This window comes from Haemorhous mexicanus, chromosome 10 (assembly GCF_027477595.1).
Source record: "Haemorhous mexicanus isolate bHaeMex1 chromosome 10, bHaeMex1.pri, whole genome shotgun sequence".
Lineage (NCBI taxonomy): Eukaryota > Metazoa > Chordata > Aves > Passeriformes > Fringillidae > Haemorhous > Haemorhous mexicanus.
Window position 1 is genome coordinate 26,303,576 of NC_082350.1, and position 14,214 is coordinate 26,317,789.

A 14,214-nucleotide genomic window follows, 5' to 3' on the forward strand; every position below is an offset into this window, starting at 1 on the left:
CCACGGCCGGAGCCCCGCCCCGCGCGCCCCCTGGCGGTCCCACAGCGCTCGGACAGCTGGCTGTTACTAAACGCTCTTTATTGTTATCTACAGCCCGCCACCGCATAAAGATCGCATCTCTTCTTAAATATCATAAAGCTATCAAATGTCTTCAGCGCCTTCCCTTCTCCCACCCAAATAAGGAAAAACAATCTGTTTTAGGCAGTATGTTCCCAGAAAAGGAGTGCATTTCTCGATGGAACAGCAGCAGAACTGGCTGATGGATACTCGTCGCTTGCTCACGGCTTCATGTGCACGAATCCTTTGGAAAACTTTTAAAGGCAAATGAGCAGCAAATCTGTGGACTGTCGAACCCTTGATCATTTGCTGAAATGTTTAACAAAACTACATTTTGCATGAACTTTGTGTTAGCACCACACTGGAGCTAGAGGAAGATTTAAACACCTAGTTCTAGGTCTTCCAGTTCCTTAAGGAGAGCAGCTTCTTTCTGAATCTTCTCCACCTAGAGCAGAAAATGTCATAGATGTAGCTTATTATAAAATGAACCTGGAATAAACTGTACAGATCTCAATTGTACCTGATTCTTCTCCAGCTGTTTGCCAGCAGCTGCCTGTTCTTTCAGCTGCTCAATTGCCTTTAGTTTCTGAAAAAAAAAAAAAAAAAAACGAACCAAACAAAAAATATTGGTGAAACAAGAACAGAAAATAAGTCTTAGAAGTTGCTAATGTGTCTGGAGGCAGGTCTCTATAGAAAGCACAATCCCTTGAGCATCTCCAGATGCTTCACCCAGAATTTCCCACCCACAACAGACATTTCTTTCAAGAACAGAACCTAGGAACAGCAGTACTTCATCTCAGAAACAAACACCAGGCACTGTCTCACTGAAGGGCTAGATCCAAAACTGGAAACTCCATCACCATCCCTTTTCACCACACATTTTCCTCAAAAAGCCTGGAAAGTTAATCCAGAGACCATGAGAGCAGGAGGCAGGAAAATAAATGGAAAAGATTCTCCAGCCAGAACTTGACAATTTCTATTCTGGAATTATCTAATGCAAGAATTCTCAAGACTGGAAGTAAACTTTGCACTCATGCCACAAGGCAAAGCACAGGGCACTGTTCCCTTGGCAGATGCAGGTCCCAACACCCACAGAATGCACAGAGCTCTTGTCTGAGCACCAACAGCTGCCAGGGCACCCTGACCCTCAGCTGGGACTGGCTGCACCTCCACAGCATTCCTGGCCAGAGCCTGAGGGTCAGTTTTAAAAACTCCTCCCTGTACTGCCACCTCTGATGGGACCTTCAGGAACCCTGGCACACGATGGCTGCACAGGTGGGAGGGCAAAGGGAGGTGGGACAATTCCATGAAGGTTCCTGCATCCTCCTGAACCCAGCTCACCTTACACTTGCACTAGGTCTGACAGACCAGCCCTTGGAGGAATACTGCCTGTTAGAAATCTAAGAATCTCTTCACACCTTTTTCAAATTCTTGATCTTCTTGTCCACTTCAGGATCTCCCGTGGTCATGGCTGGCACAGTGTTCTGCAGGATATTCTGTGGGGCTCTGACCTGGGCAGGGCCTTGGTGTCCATCAGCTTTGGCCTCCTGTAGACACAAACACAATCTAGAAAATACCTTTGTTGACAAAGAGAATGAAAAATGTCTTTAATCACTTTAGAGGATGCATTAAATATTCCTTCTTTCCCCAGTTTGCTGGTGTATTCCAAAATCTGAGCATGACTTGCTCTGAGGTATTATCTATTGATCTGCCTTCCATGGACAAAGGCTTATGTGGAACAGCTCACATGTTGTTTCTTGTTTAATTTCTACTTCCTCAAGATCCCAACCACACACAGCACAGGGAAGCATCAGTTTAAGTGTGATATGACAAACAAATACACAAGTATTTTATAAAGCAGACTGGGTCATTGTCTCTGAAGCAAAAAAAAGGGCTCAAAACCAGTGCTAGAAACTTTTTAAAATACCATTTAAAGAAATTACTGCTTCAGAGGTTTGTAGTAGTTGGAGGGCTAATACCAAAAGCTGACTTTTATCTACCTGGCCAATGAATAAGTCCAGATGTGACAGACAGGCTGTCTCTGGTCTGCCCTAAAAGCACACCTCAGCCTTGACCTGCAGGGAGCACAGAGCACCCACCTGTTCTCCCTCCTTCCCAGAACCAAACTGCATTCTGCAGGATGTGAGAAGCCAGAATCACCTTGTCTCCTCACTGATTTTAGCTAACATTCCAGCAAAGCTGTTACCTTTGAATCACCCTTCTGTAGCTGCTCTTCTCTGGTTAAACTCTGCCGCCCTTCCCACACAGCTGCACAAGCCACTGCTCTGAGACTGACCGCTGCCCTTTGGGGCAGCTAATTAACTAATTAACTAATTAACGTGATCCTTGTAACGACGACTTTTGCAGTACCTGTTTAGCAGCTTTCTTAGCTTCATGTTTCCTCTGATTTTTGAGAGCTGTTTTAGACACCGGCTTATCACTGCCTCCCAGCTGGGGTTTCATGTTCTGGGGTGGCTCATCTTCATGCTGCAGGATATGCAAAATGGTTAAAACCCCACATTCCTTGTTGGCACAGAAACCCTAAAATCCACCTAAGACAACAGCACATGCAAAGATGAACCACAAAGGAAAAAGAAAGAAAGGAAGTGGGGGAAAAAGTATGCACTCCTTGGAACAGCCAGATCAGGGTGAAAAGGGTTTCAAACTCGAGTTTGCATGGGACTACCCTGTGTGCCCCAATGATTTCACAGATTTCCATAAGAAAACAAAATCATTGTGTTTTCTCTCTCAGGAAGGAAATAAAATACAAGAAGAATAACCTAGCACTAAATGACTGAGGCCTGGCATTTTGCTGTTGCTGACAGCTTTGTAACTCAAACTCCTGATGACCAGAGAGGAAGGCTGAGTGCTGGGATGGGAAATGGGGGGTTCCTGAGAGGCACTGGAGGCTGAGAAAGGGGGTGCTTGGTGTTTTTAAGATAACTCTCAACTGTGGCACTGTATTTTTTTAATGCATGTGACAAGTAAGCAGAATTATTTTACTGACTGTATCTTTTCCCTACTCCTTCTGCTCAGGGATGGTTTGTGAGAGCAGCCCTCAGCATGGCTAACAGACTGCTCGCAGGCTGAGTCTCCTGCAAAAGCACCAGGCTCAAAATCAAAGCTCTCCAGGACCCAAACACTAAGGGTGCAGCTGTTACATGGAATTAGTTGGTACTCAGCCTACTCTGGAAACTTACAGAAAGAAACTAATTATACAAGCAGATCACTGTACTGAAATGTGTTTAAGCTGCAGCTGACTTGCTAATGATCCAATCTCTTTCTAATAAGTACATTTTCTTATTAAAAAAACCAAAACAACAAAAAAAAAAGACAAACCCAAGAAAGAACGTCTGGTGGGAGGCTGCTCATGGCAAGTCAAGTCACCCAGATAAGAGGCTTCTGTCCTAACCAGGGCACTCAATTTCACCACAAGCCACACCTGGTTTAGTGTTTCAGTGCACGTTGCAGAGTATTACAGAAGTTTGCTAATGCTTTGTGAAAGGACAGTATTTGGGCCAAAGAGACGAGAGCTTTGTAGCATACATTACTGCATAAAGCATTACTGTATGCTTTGTAGCATACATTACTGCAAACTGTGATCAAGGTGCCAAAGAAGGTCACCAAAACCCCTCCAAAGCCCCACAGTGCTGTCAGCCTGGTTACTCTCCTCACGCTCCTCCTGAAAACCACACAGACAGGTGAGGCCAAGCTCAAAGAGACGGGAGGCAGCGGGCCAGCTCCCGCAGGACAGTGCCACTCACCAGCTTGGAGCTCGTCACGGGTCTGTTGCGCAGGGCGGGCGGGCGGTACGCCTGCGCGGGGCTGGGCTGGGCGCGCGGCAGCTCGCTGGGGACCGCCTGGTACCTCACGGCCCTCTCCGGGAACACGCCGTCCTGGAAGGGCTGCCAGAACACCTGCCACATCTCCTCGTCAGCCGGCACCTCGTAGGAGTGCAGCACGGAGCCCGTGTAGTGCCAGACCTTGTAGCCGTTGCCGACGCGCAGCCGGGGAGCGCACGTGGCTGTCACGATGTGCTCCCCGTCGGGACACCAAGCGAAGTACGTGGAGTCCGAGGCCACCGGCTTGGAAATCAGCTTGTAGTTCTTAACGTCCCACACTTCCATCTGTCCCCTGAGGTTCCCAAACCCTGCCAGCACCAGGATGTGTCCGTGGGGGCTATAGTAGGCAGCATTGCGAGGCCCGGTGCCAAAATCAAACACGGGGTCACATTTCAGGTTAAAAATCGTGGCTTTGGCAGGCATGAAACCGTACACAGCACAGAACTCGACAGAATTGGGGCTCCAGGCAACATCGTAAATAGGGCCATTTTTGGCTAAAGGAAAAGGAAGAACATGCAGCTGTTGGGAGACTGCGTTTTTTCAGAGCAAGCCAAAATAAAATCCATAGTGACTCTTCATGCTCTGCTAAAATGCTATATTCTAATTAATGACAGTGAAAATCATTTCTGTTAACAACAGAGGGAAAAACAACCTTGTATCTTCTGATAACTTTAGTTACAGTTTGCAACAATAACTGCAGTCATTCCAAATTACCTCTGTAGGGCCAGCACCAACACTTTAACAGTAAGCATAGCTTGACATGTAAAAAAATTCCGTTTTTTTTTTTCCTCAAGTATGACCTCAGGACCTTCTCAAATTGCCCCACTGGAAACCTGCGAAAACAGGAGTTTTATACCAGCTGGATAGTTTCTCCTCTTTTAATCTAAGAAATATTATGTAGTTCAGCTTTGTAGAGGTAAGCAATTGTGACCTGAGTTATCTTTGGACCATGCCCATGCACAATATTTTATAAGTCAGACTTTAATGTGGGTGAGCACACAAAAATGGCTTTACATGTAATGATCAAAACTTGCTACTGTTAGAAGTTATTCTGGGGGTTGGAACATTAGGATATACTGAAGAATAATGAATTAGTGATGAAAACTCAGGTAAAATACCCAGAGGTAAATACAAACCACAGGCCATTATAACTTTTCATCATCTGGGTATATTCACCCATAGTTCAGATAAATGCCAAGTGCATTACTGAATTCTTAAATCCAGAGTTGACCCAAGATGTTCAAACTGATTTAAATGGCTCATGCCTGTTGTCACTCTGAAGTCTCATTATCTTTAGAAACAAGGATGTGTAATCATACTGCCCATTATGGATTCTCAGACATTAACCTGGCTCGATTGTCCAGGTGTTTTCTCAGAAAACAAATTTAGTTCCCTCCCTGTGCACCTGAACACCTTCCCAATGAAACTATCAGTACGTATTAACTGGAAGCGTTTGCTCTCTGCCACTGACATTAAGATGGTAAATCTATCAAAGGTAAGAAAATTCAGCTACTGAAAAAAAACCCACACCAATCCAGAAAAGAGCAACAATCCCCTGCAGAGATAAAAAACCAACCAACCAACCAAACAAAAAAAAAAAAGGTGAAGGATTTTCTGTTTAGAGGATTTTGTTCTAAAGGTCAGTTCATGTGACTAAGAAGCCCAGCTGAGGCAGGAGCAGCATGGCCTGGCCCAGCCCGGCCCAGCACAGCCTGGCCCGGCCCAGCCCAGCCCAGCACGGCCCAGCCCAGCACGGCCCAGCCCAGCACGGCCCAGCCCAGCCCGGCCCAGCCCAGCCCGGCCCAGCCCAGCCCGGCCCAGCCCAGCCCGGCCCAGCCCAGCAGGCACTCACGCAGCTGCACCACGGCGCTCTCCCCGCTGGCTGCCACGTAGTGCAGCGTCTGCTCGCCGTAGTACGAGGCGCCGCTCTTGTCCACCTCGGTGCTGGCAACCACCAGCACGGCCGTGGCTGTGAACACACACAGTTACTGCAGCACAGCTTCTGAAAACCACAGCAGGCCCTGCCCTAAACACCTGACAGAGCACAGCCGGCTCCGCTAGGAGCTCCTAATGGTTGCTTGTGTGGTAGGGCTGGCATCGCTCTCTTCTGAATTGAGTTTTTCCTAAATGCTAACACAAAAGCACTGAATACTTTCCTTTCTCAGGTGGAAAACATCAGCTCAGCCTACTCATTTACTGTTAGATCACAAGCAAGTGAACATCCTTTGCAGCTATTAAAAAAAAAATTAAACTATGGCAGACACCAAACATCCTGATCAATCCTTGACTGAAACATTTCTTCAACATCTTCTATATGCACATCTGCTACTGAAAGCTGTGGGGGGTGCAGAGCAGGGCAATGCCTCAACAGGGCAAGGCCCAGCCTGCCCCTTCCCACAGACACAGGCACCCCAAAATGTCTTGAACAACAATCTTTGCTGTCTCTCACAGTCCCCAGGCATGGTTTCTACATGTGAGAAACACCTTCCTTATATTCCAAACTATGTGGGTTGAAGTAAAACGATTTGTACAAAACCATCTGAAACTGCTCATTGCTAACAAACAACAAAGCACAGAGGCCTCTCAGCTCACCCGTTATCACGTGTATGCATACAGATAACTCTACAGATTAAGATCATATCATCACCTGAACTGTTATGTTTACAATCCAATTACATTATTGACACAGAATGCAAAATTATAAAGGAATTTGTCATTCAACTGAAAAATTTACCAGCATGTATAGAATATTTTCAAGCACAACACAAAAAATGATGAAAGTCACAGGATAAGTGCTGAGTGCAGAAATGCACCTCAGCAAAGCATTAATGGCTGCCTCAGGATTTATCAACACATGCAAATTAAACACAAACCCCACACAGCAAGCAAAGTAAGTCAATCCAAAATGAGCACAATATAAAAAACTCAGTACACAGCTGCTATACCTTTTTTGTTCCATAGCATTGTCACCTTGTCAGCTTTAAAGAAGCTTTTGTTGGCTAGTGCTGACTGCGGGCCCCCGAAGTTGGGGTACTGGTAGAGCCTGACAAAGGACGGAGCACCTTTGCTGCCTGGGACATAAACAGCAACCTGAAACAGCCACGAGATTTCACTGCAGGTTAGAGCCCGGGTAGCACAGGGCATCGTTACTAAAACAGTTACACTGTACTAAAATCACAGTGTTCTTTGGTTTTTTTAAGAAAAACAAAAAAAAAAGACTGGAAGCTGGATCAGAAGTACCTTGGTTGGCTGTGCTCCTGGGGACAACACGAAATCACTGACCTTCTGCAAATGCAGCTTGTTTGCAATGGTATCTGCCAAAAAAAGGCAACAGATGTCTGATGTTAATGACAAACCATGTTACCTGGATGTCCTAAGCACAACCTTCAATGGGGCTATATCCTGGAAAACTGGATATACAATCACAAAGACAATCACAATGAATCTCTTTTTCTAGGCAAACAACCATTATTTTCCTATTTCACCTACAAAACCAACTTGAATCAAGCCTATGCCTGAAACCCAGCAGTTAGTATTTAGAAGTTCAAAAAGCAAAGGAAGCCTCTGAACCCAAGGTGAATGCAGCCTGTGCTTGAAGCAGATATTCTTCACCTTATCTGTGCTGGCTTCAGTCTCATTCAGGTGCCATCACACAGAGGCAGAGGCTCTCCCCTCACACCTCCATGGGACAACTCTTCCCAACAGGCCTGCTCTGGGCTCAGCACTGCCCCTTCCCACAAACAGCTGATGGCAACAGCATCACCCCACAGCCCCACTGCAGCCAGGAATGTGCAGTGCCAGCAGGCTGACATGCCATGCTTCCCACAGCTCGGTTAACATCAGCAGGGCTAATTCTCAGGAAACTGATCCTCTCGTAGCCCTAATTCTTCTATCAACTTTATATTTAAAACAAAACAAAGAATACAAAACTAAAACCGCATGCTGCTGTTGTCCCACCAGTTTTCTTTTGCTCCTTTACATTTTTGTTCTAATTATTTTTATCTTTCTGCTTTTTTCTTCCCCTTTCCCTTTTCAACACCTATTGACTCCAGATATTCTATCACCAACAGTAAATCTCTGTGGTAAAAATCTTCAGGCTTCACTATTTCATTTTTGCCACCAATTTTTTAATGAGCCATTTTTAGCAGTCTATTGACAGAATATGCACAACCCAAGGAAGTGATGGCAGATCACATTTTCTGCAAAACAATTTCCTGGATCTCATTAAATGAGTAACGATATAGAATCAAGCCTTTTTAACTGAGGATCAGATGCATTTCATATCATGTCAGTCAGTGAAAACATAAATAAGAAAGTGAAAACACACTTCATTAAAGCATAATGATTTTGAATTCCAAACTGAAATAGAATGTATGCAGTATTAAAATAAAAGGCAAGCAAATGAAGAAACAAAGAAAAGCCTGAAAACAAAAACCATCCCTCAAAAGAAACAGCATTTATAGAAAGAATGAAATGTAAAGAAATACTCGCATACTGAAGTTGTTGTTTTCAAAGAAGTGCACTTCATTGTTCACATTTCTGGCACAAATGCTTTCATCATCTGCCCAGCAAGGACACCTGCACATTAAGGGAAAAGTCAGAAACACAAAATGATGCTCATCATTAGCACTCCAGGATTGTTTTTCCCCTCTATTGTGAACCCACTATGTTCAAACATGATACATTTACTGTGGATATATGACACCTGCATAGCAAAAATAAACAAGTGGACTTAGCTATTGTCTGCTCAGCTTTCCTCTGTGGTGCAAAGTGAGAGTGAATTTACAATGAACTACACACAGACACTCACAGGCACAGACTCTGGCTTTCAGTTAGCAGCAGGCACTGCTTTGAAAGCCAACACCACACTACCAGCTCCATTTACCTGGATCAGATTTTGAAAACCACATTTCTTTGTAAACAATTAGCATCTGGAAGGCTTATTTACCAGTTCTGCATCTTTTTCTGCACAAAAGACTTTAAGCATTTTCCAGTTCTCAGATCATGGAGCTGCAGGTTGGGCACTCCTGCTGTGCCATCCTTAGCAGCTGCAAAAAAACATAGTGGTATTTGAGGCTTAAATCTGCTTCACCCCAACATCCCACCTCATGGTTCTGCATGAACTTCTTGCAAGCATGCAACTTCTGCCCCGTGGGACCAAACCCATGAGTGCTGATTGCTTTACCTATTAACCTCATCTGTATGCAGAAAGAACTCACATTCAGAGCTGCAGGGTTTCTACTCCCCACTGCAACACCTGCACAGCTTTTTAATCCAAACCAAAACCATCCTCAGGGCAAACAATGGAGTCATGTTCTCCACTCCAGTGTTTTGCTCTCACAGGAATGAGATGATTTTGTCTTTTCCACTGCAGTCACAGCTCTCTCTGCAAGCTATGCAAAATGGTTCTGCTGCTTTTAAGCTGTCTGTATTCTCCTCCTTACTCTGGCTAGCACAGCCTGCCTGCTGCTGTCAGTGATTCACAGCAGCCCCAGAACAGCTCACAGATTGTGCTGCCTTCCCTTATCCTACAGCCTGTCCCGGTTCCCAGTCTCCCAGCCTGGCCAGTTCCCAAGGCCCAGCCTTGCCCAGCTCTTCCCTCCCAAGGCAGCATTTAACTGTCTGTGCCTCAGACAGGACTGCAGCTCTCAGAACCAGGATCTCAAACCCCCCAGAGAGGCAGAGGAGGGAATACAGCGCTGGACATGGAGACCCCTCCAGCCATGGGCCCCCAGGCAGGACACAACTCTCCAGTTCAGCACACCATCTCCCCTGCCTGCCCAGGAACACGAGCTGCCTGCAGGGCACAGTGCTGCACCAGGACCACTTCCCAAGGCTTAGGAAGCACGTGCCTGACTGACGGAGACTGTGAGCACGAGCACTCTGACCGAGCGTGGGTGAGCATGGCCAGCACCAGCTGCTCTGACAACAGCACCCCTCCCTCTGCTCTGTGCTCCACACTGCCCACAGAACCTCCTGCACCTTTCTGTACTGCTCCTTCAGCCAACAAACATGCTACAGAGGCCTCAGACACGGGTTAAGACCTGCACAAAGCCTCCCAGCTGGCACAAAGCTTCCCCAGCTGGTACAATACTCACTTGCATAGGCCTGCCACGTTGCCAGAACGTTATTCTTTGGTGAGAATTCAAGGCAAACAGTCTTTGGGAGATCAAAGGAATGCAGTAACTCAGCTCGGGTGACATTAACAACATTGACTCTGGAACCAAAAGATGCTATTTCAAATAAAGCATGCTTACAACAGTTAATTAATGCTGAGAGAATTTTTCAAGTATTTGACTCTTCTAGATCTGCACCAAATTTGGCCAACGTAACAAAATTGAAAGAGCTTCGCCCCACCCCCCCCCATTTTTACCAAATTTTTCCAAGAGCACATTTTAAAACTAGGCAGCCAAGCATGACAGAAAACACTGGTCAAAACATAACATGCATTTTTGTATGCAACACATAAGCTCTAAATATGGGAGTAAACTCTATAATGCACCTGATCTATAAAACAGGAAACTTGTAATGTTCACAAGGTGAATAGACTCATTATTTTCTGTGGACTCTACTAATAGGTTAATCCCAGAATCCCAAAGACCAGGTACTGGGAGTCATGAATAAAAAAACAACCAAAGAGAGCATATCCAGAGTGCATGGGAATGGGTGCATCATGGTTGCTCCAAGAACAAAAAATATTTCATCTGATAAACTCCATTTAAAGTGTACATGCAAACACTTGCATTAACAGCAATCACCTTTACACAGCAATCACCTTTACACAAACAAGATCAAAGAGGCATAACTGCTTACGTTTATTTCATACAATAAACATTAAGGTAATAAAATGCACCCACTTTTCTCCATTGCACCAGGCAAAGAGGGAGCCGTCCTTGCTAAAAGCAACAGCTTTGCAATTTTTTCCAGAATCCCTAAAGAAATAAGAAATGCACATGAGTACCCAATAGTGCCATAGTTAAGGTTTTCCTAACAAAAAGCAACACAAGAACTTTCAGGCTGTGCTCCTGAGGAGCCCTGTGTCACGGGGCAGTCCCTGCTACCCCTGCCCAGGGACTGTCTCCTGGCAGTGAGAGCTCAGGCAAGTGCAAAGCCTTCCAAACCATCAATGTTCTGAACTCATTTATATTCACACATTTTCCAATTCCGCAGTCTAGCCTTACTTTGCAGAAAGCAATTTCTTTAGTGCCAGTGCCAGCAGTACCTTTGGAATGCCACGCTCTCGGTGAAGTTGGGGGGCCCATTCACCATGTACAGCCCCTCGGAGCCTCTCACTGCAAGAGGAAACAAACAACTCATTTCAAATGCAGGAAATTGCCAAACCAGATGATCTTGTAACTTGTGAACCCTGAGACATGCACAGTGCTTCCCATACTTGCTGTAAGGAACTCCCAAGGCACAGGCAGGACAGGCCCCTGGAGCTGCCATCCCTCTGCAGGACCGTGCCCCCGGGGTGGGCAGCCACAGCCTCAGAGGAGAACAGCTCTTCTCATGCCTAAGTACAATTGTACAGGGTTCAGGCACACCACAGCCCCGGAGACCCTAAGGGAACCCCTAACGCACCTGAGCAGCCCCGCTGGACCGTGTTCTCCAGCTCTCCCGTCACGCTCCCCTTTAGGACCCAAACTCACAACAGACGGGAGCGAGCAGCCCAAAAGGCGCCCGAGCAACTGCAGCCCCCACGGGCCCGAGTGAGGGGAAACGGGCTCGCCTTCAAAGCTTACAAATACAGAAAAGGCCAATACGCATCCCTCACGTTAGGGGCAGTTTGAACAGCGAGACACTGAAAGGGAACACGACTTTCGAGAAGAGCTTGCCAAGCGGCAGCCAAAGCCCGCGGAGCGCAGCGGACACGCCAGCAGGCTGCGGCCGGCAGCTGCTGCCCGTGCGCCCCGGTACCCCGCGAGTAAATCACCCGCGGCTGGGGAACGAATCCGCGACACGGGGTCTCGAGGGCCCCGCGGGACGGGGGGAGGCGGAGGGCCGGGGCAGGACCGGGCCCGCCTCTGGGGCACCGCTGCTCGCCCCAGTCCCGGCCCAGCGAGCACCGGCCCCGACCAGCGCCGGAGCCGGCACTGCCAAGAACTCCACGACCGGGCCCGGACTTGGCCATGCCGCGGCAGCGCACGCTGGGGAGGAGACGCGCGGTAGACGCCGACGGGCACCGGAGGGGCACCGGAGGGGCCCCGAGCCACCCCACCCTAACTTGGCTATCATCTCCCGCGCACCGGTCCCGGGCCCGGGCCCGACGCACCTGCGAGCAGCGGCGTGGGCGGCGCCATCTTGGGGCGCGAGCGGAGCGGTGTTTCCGGTTCCGGGGCGGCGGCGGCGCGGCGGCCGCAGCGCGCGCCACGTTACCGGGCGGGGCGGGGCCGGGAGCGCGTGCGCGGGTTGGCGCGCGCGGGCCCCGCCCCCGGCGCGCTCCCGGCGTGCGGAGCGCGCGGTGCTGACGCGGCAGCGGCGGCCGGGCCGGACCGGGCCGAGCGCGGACATGGTGGCCAAGCAGCGCATCCGTATGGCCAACGAGAAGCACAGCAAGAACATCACCCAGCGAGGGAACGTCGCCAAGACCTCGGTGCGCGGGGCCGGGCCGAGCCGGGCGGGCACGGGCGGGGGTGGCGGGGCCGGGCCGCGCTGCGCTGACGGCGGTGCTGTGCTCGCAGAGAACGGCCCCGGAGGAGAAGGCGTCGGTCGGGCCCTGGCTGTTGGCTCTCTTCATCTTCGTGGTCTGCGGATCAGGTGAGCGGCCGCGCGCGGGCGGCCGGGTCCGGCGGCGGCTGCGGGCCGGGCGCTGCCCCTCGGGGCCGGGCGCTGCTCCTCGGGGCCGGGCGCTGCCCCTCGGGGCCCCCGAGCTCGCTGCTGGCGCTGCCCAGCGAGCGCTCCCCTCTCCGCTCTCTTGCAGCTATCTTCCAGATCATCCAGAGCATCCGGATGGGCATGTGAGGGGCCGGTGTCGGGCCATGGCCCGCCGGCCCCGGCCGCCGCGGCAGCTGCCGAGGAGCGGCGCGCGGCTCCAGCCGTGTCGCATTCCAGGTCCCTTCACGAGTCATTCCGAGTTTTCTAGCCCGTGCCACAGTGCCTTGAACAGCACCACATGTATAAAGCAATAAAAGTCTGTTGTTGATCTACAATCGTGGACCTACTTATTCGCTGAAGATCCGGCCTGGTCTCTGTAATACGTGGAGCTATATGCGACTTAGGTCCGTAGGAACTGGCATCTGTTTAAACACCGGTCCCAGATCAGTGCCACCCTCGCTGTATAGCTGGAAATGGCTTTATTTGACGCTGGAAGCCAGGATTCCTGCAGAGGCTGGAGCCCGACTGCGCAGCATGTTCCCGAGGAGCCTGTCGTGCTCTGAGCCCCGCCGTGCATCCTCCCGTGTGCGCCGGGCGGGCACTGCAGCATGGGCAGTGCTCGCCGTCCCCACGCCACGGCACCGCCTGTAGCTTTGTCCTAACCCACGCAAAACGCTTGTCTGTCCAGGGGTGGTGGGGTGTGAGGAGCTGGCACGGCCGGGCAGCAGCTGCTCTGGCAGGACCCACTGCTGGAGCTCCGTGGACTGCGGGAGCACCCTGGCCAGACCTGCGGCTCCCCAAGCCTCTCCTGGCCCTGCCTGTGCTGTAAATACTTCTTGGACAACTTTCAACAAGTGGTGATAGTTTTAAATTTGACAATGTTGTGTGGGAATATTGGGTGCGGGGGGGGACACATGCTGCCTCCCTGCCCACAGTTCTGCTTCTGTATGTGCAGCCCCTGCAGAGTGTGGTGTGTCTTGCAATATATATTTAATCCTATTTAAGGTAAAACCTGCCTTCAACTCGATTTCTTTTAACAATGGATTTAGTACTTAACTGCTTCCCTACTGGTGATCACAGTTCCTTCTTCTGTAGACGACTGTAACTTGAGATCACGTGGAAAATGCTGCTATTGATCATATTTCCCTGCTGATGGCCCTGACGCCTGCTGGCTCTGCTGTCTGCGTGGTGGCAAAGGTGGTGGGAATTGCTCTGCTGGTGCACACTGTTGCTAAAGGAAGATTTCTTTTCTCCAGGTTTCAAATGTTAAGTCTGGTTACACTAGAAATAATAGAAAACAAAATGGGTTGAGGTTACTGAATTGCCTGTTAGCCGTGAAGGAGCAGATCTGTACGTGTTGTATTTCCATATGGAATCACTGGGACTGCTGTGAGCCGGGGCCGCCCAGGGCACGGGAACCTTGTGCTGGGACACCTTGTGCTGTGACAGTGGGGGCAGTCTGTATCATCGCTGATTTTGAATAAAGTTCTTTTCAAACGCA

At 49.3% G+C, this 14,214-nt stretch overlaps 2 protein-coding genes across 3 annotated transcripts; one reads left to right on the plus strand and one right to left on the minus strand.

Moving 5' to 3' along the window:
* Positions 1 to 61: 61 nt before the first annotated feature.
* EIF2A (eukaryotic translation initiation factor 2A) lies at positions 62 to 12,287 on the minus strand. 2 transcript variants are annotated; one of them, XM_059855940.1, is made up of 14 exons: positions 12,172 to 12,285; positions 11,122 to 11,191; positions 10,757 to 10,831; positions 9,998 to 10,116; positions 8,848 to 8,947; positions 8,395 to 8,477; positions 7,140 to 7,213; positions 6,845 to 6,989; positions 5,752 to 5,868; positions 3,822 to 4,393; positions 2,428 to 2,544; positions 1,476 to 1,604; positions 578 to 643; positions 62 to 502 (listed from the first exon to the last, which is right to left on the minus strand). In XM_059855940.1, exons 1-14 carry the CDS (start codon positions 12,197 to 12,199, stop codon positions 437 to 439), a joined length of 1,761 nt encoding a protein of 586 aa, XP_059711923.1. In that variant the 5' UTR covers positions 12,200 to 12,285; the 3' UTR covers positions 62 to 436. The 2 variants fall into 2 exon arrangements, with proteins under 2 accessions (XP_059711923.1, XP_059711924.1); XM_059855941.1 differs by lacking the exon at positions 5,752 to 5,868 and having other exon boundaries at positions 12,172 to 12,287.
* A 31-nt stretch (positions 12,288 to 12,318) lies between these two features.
* Positions 12,319 to 13,048, plus strand: SERP1 (stress associated endoplasmic reticulum protein 1). The gene is made up of 3 exons (XM_059855946.1): positions 12,319 to 12,492; positions 12,581 to 12,656; positions 12,820 to 13,048. The coding sequence occupies exons 1-3, from the start codon at positions 12,409 to 12,411 to the stop codon at positions 12,858 to 12,860; spliced, it is 201 nt and encodes a 66-aa protein (XP_059711929.1). The 5' UTR covers positions 12,319 to 12,408; the 3' UTR covers positions 12,861 to 13,048.
* Positions 13,049 to 14,214: the final 1,166 nt, after the last annotated feature.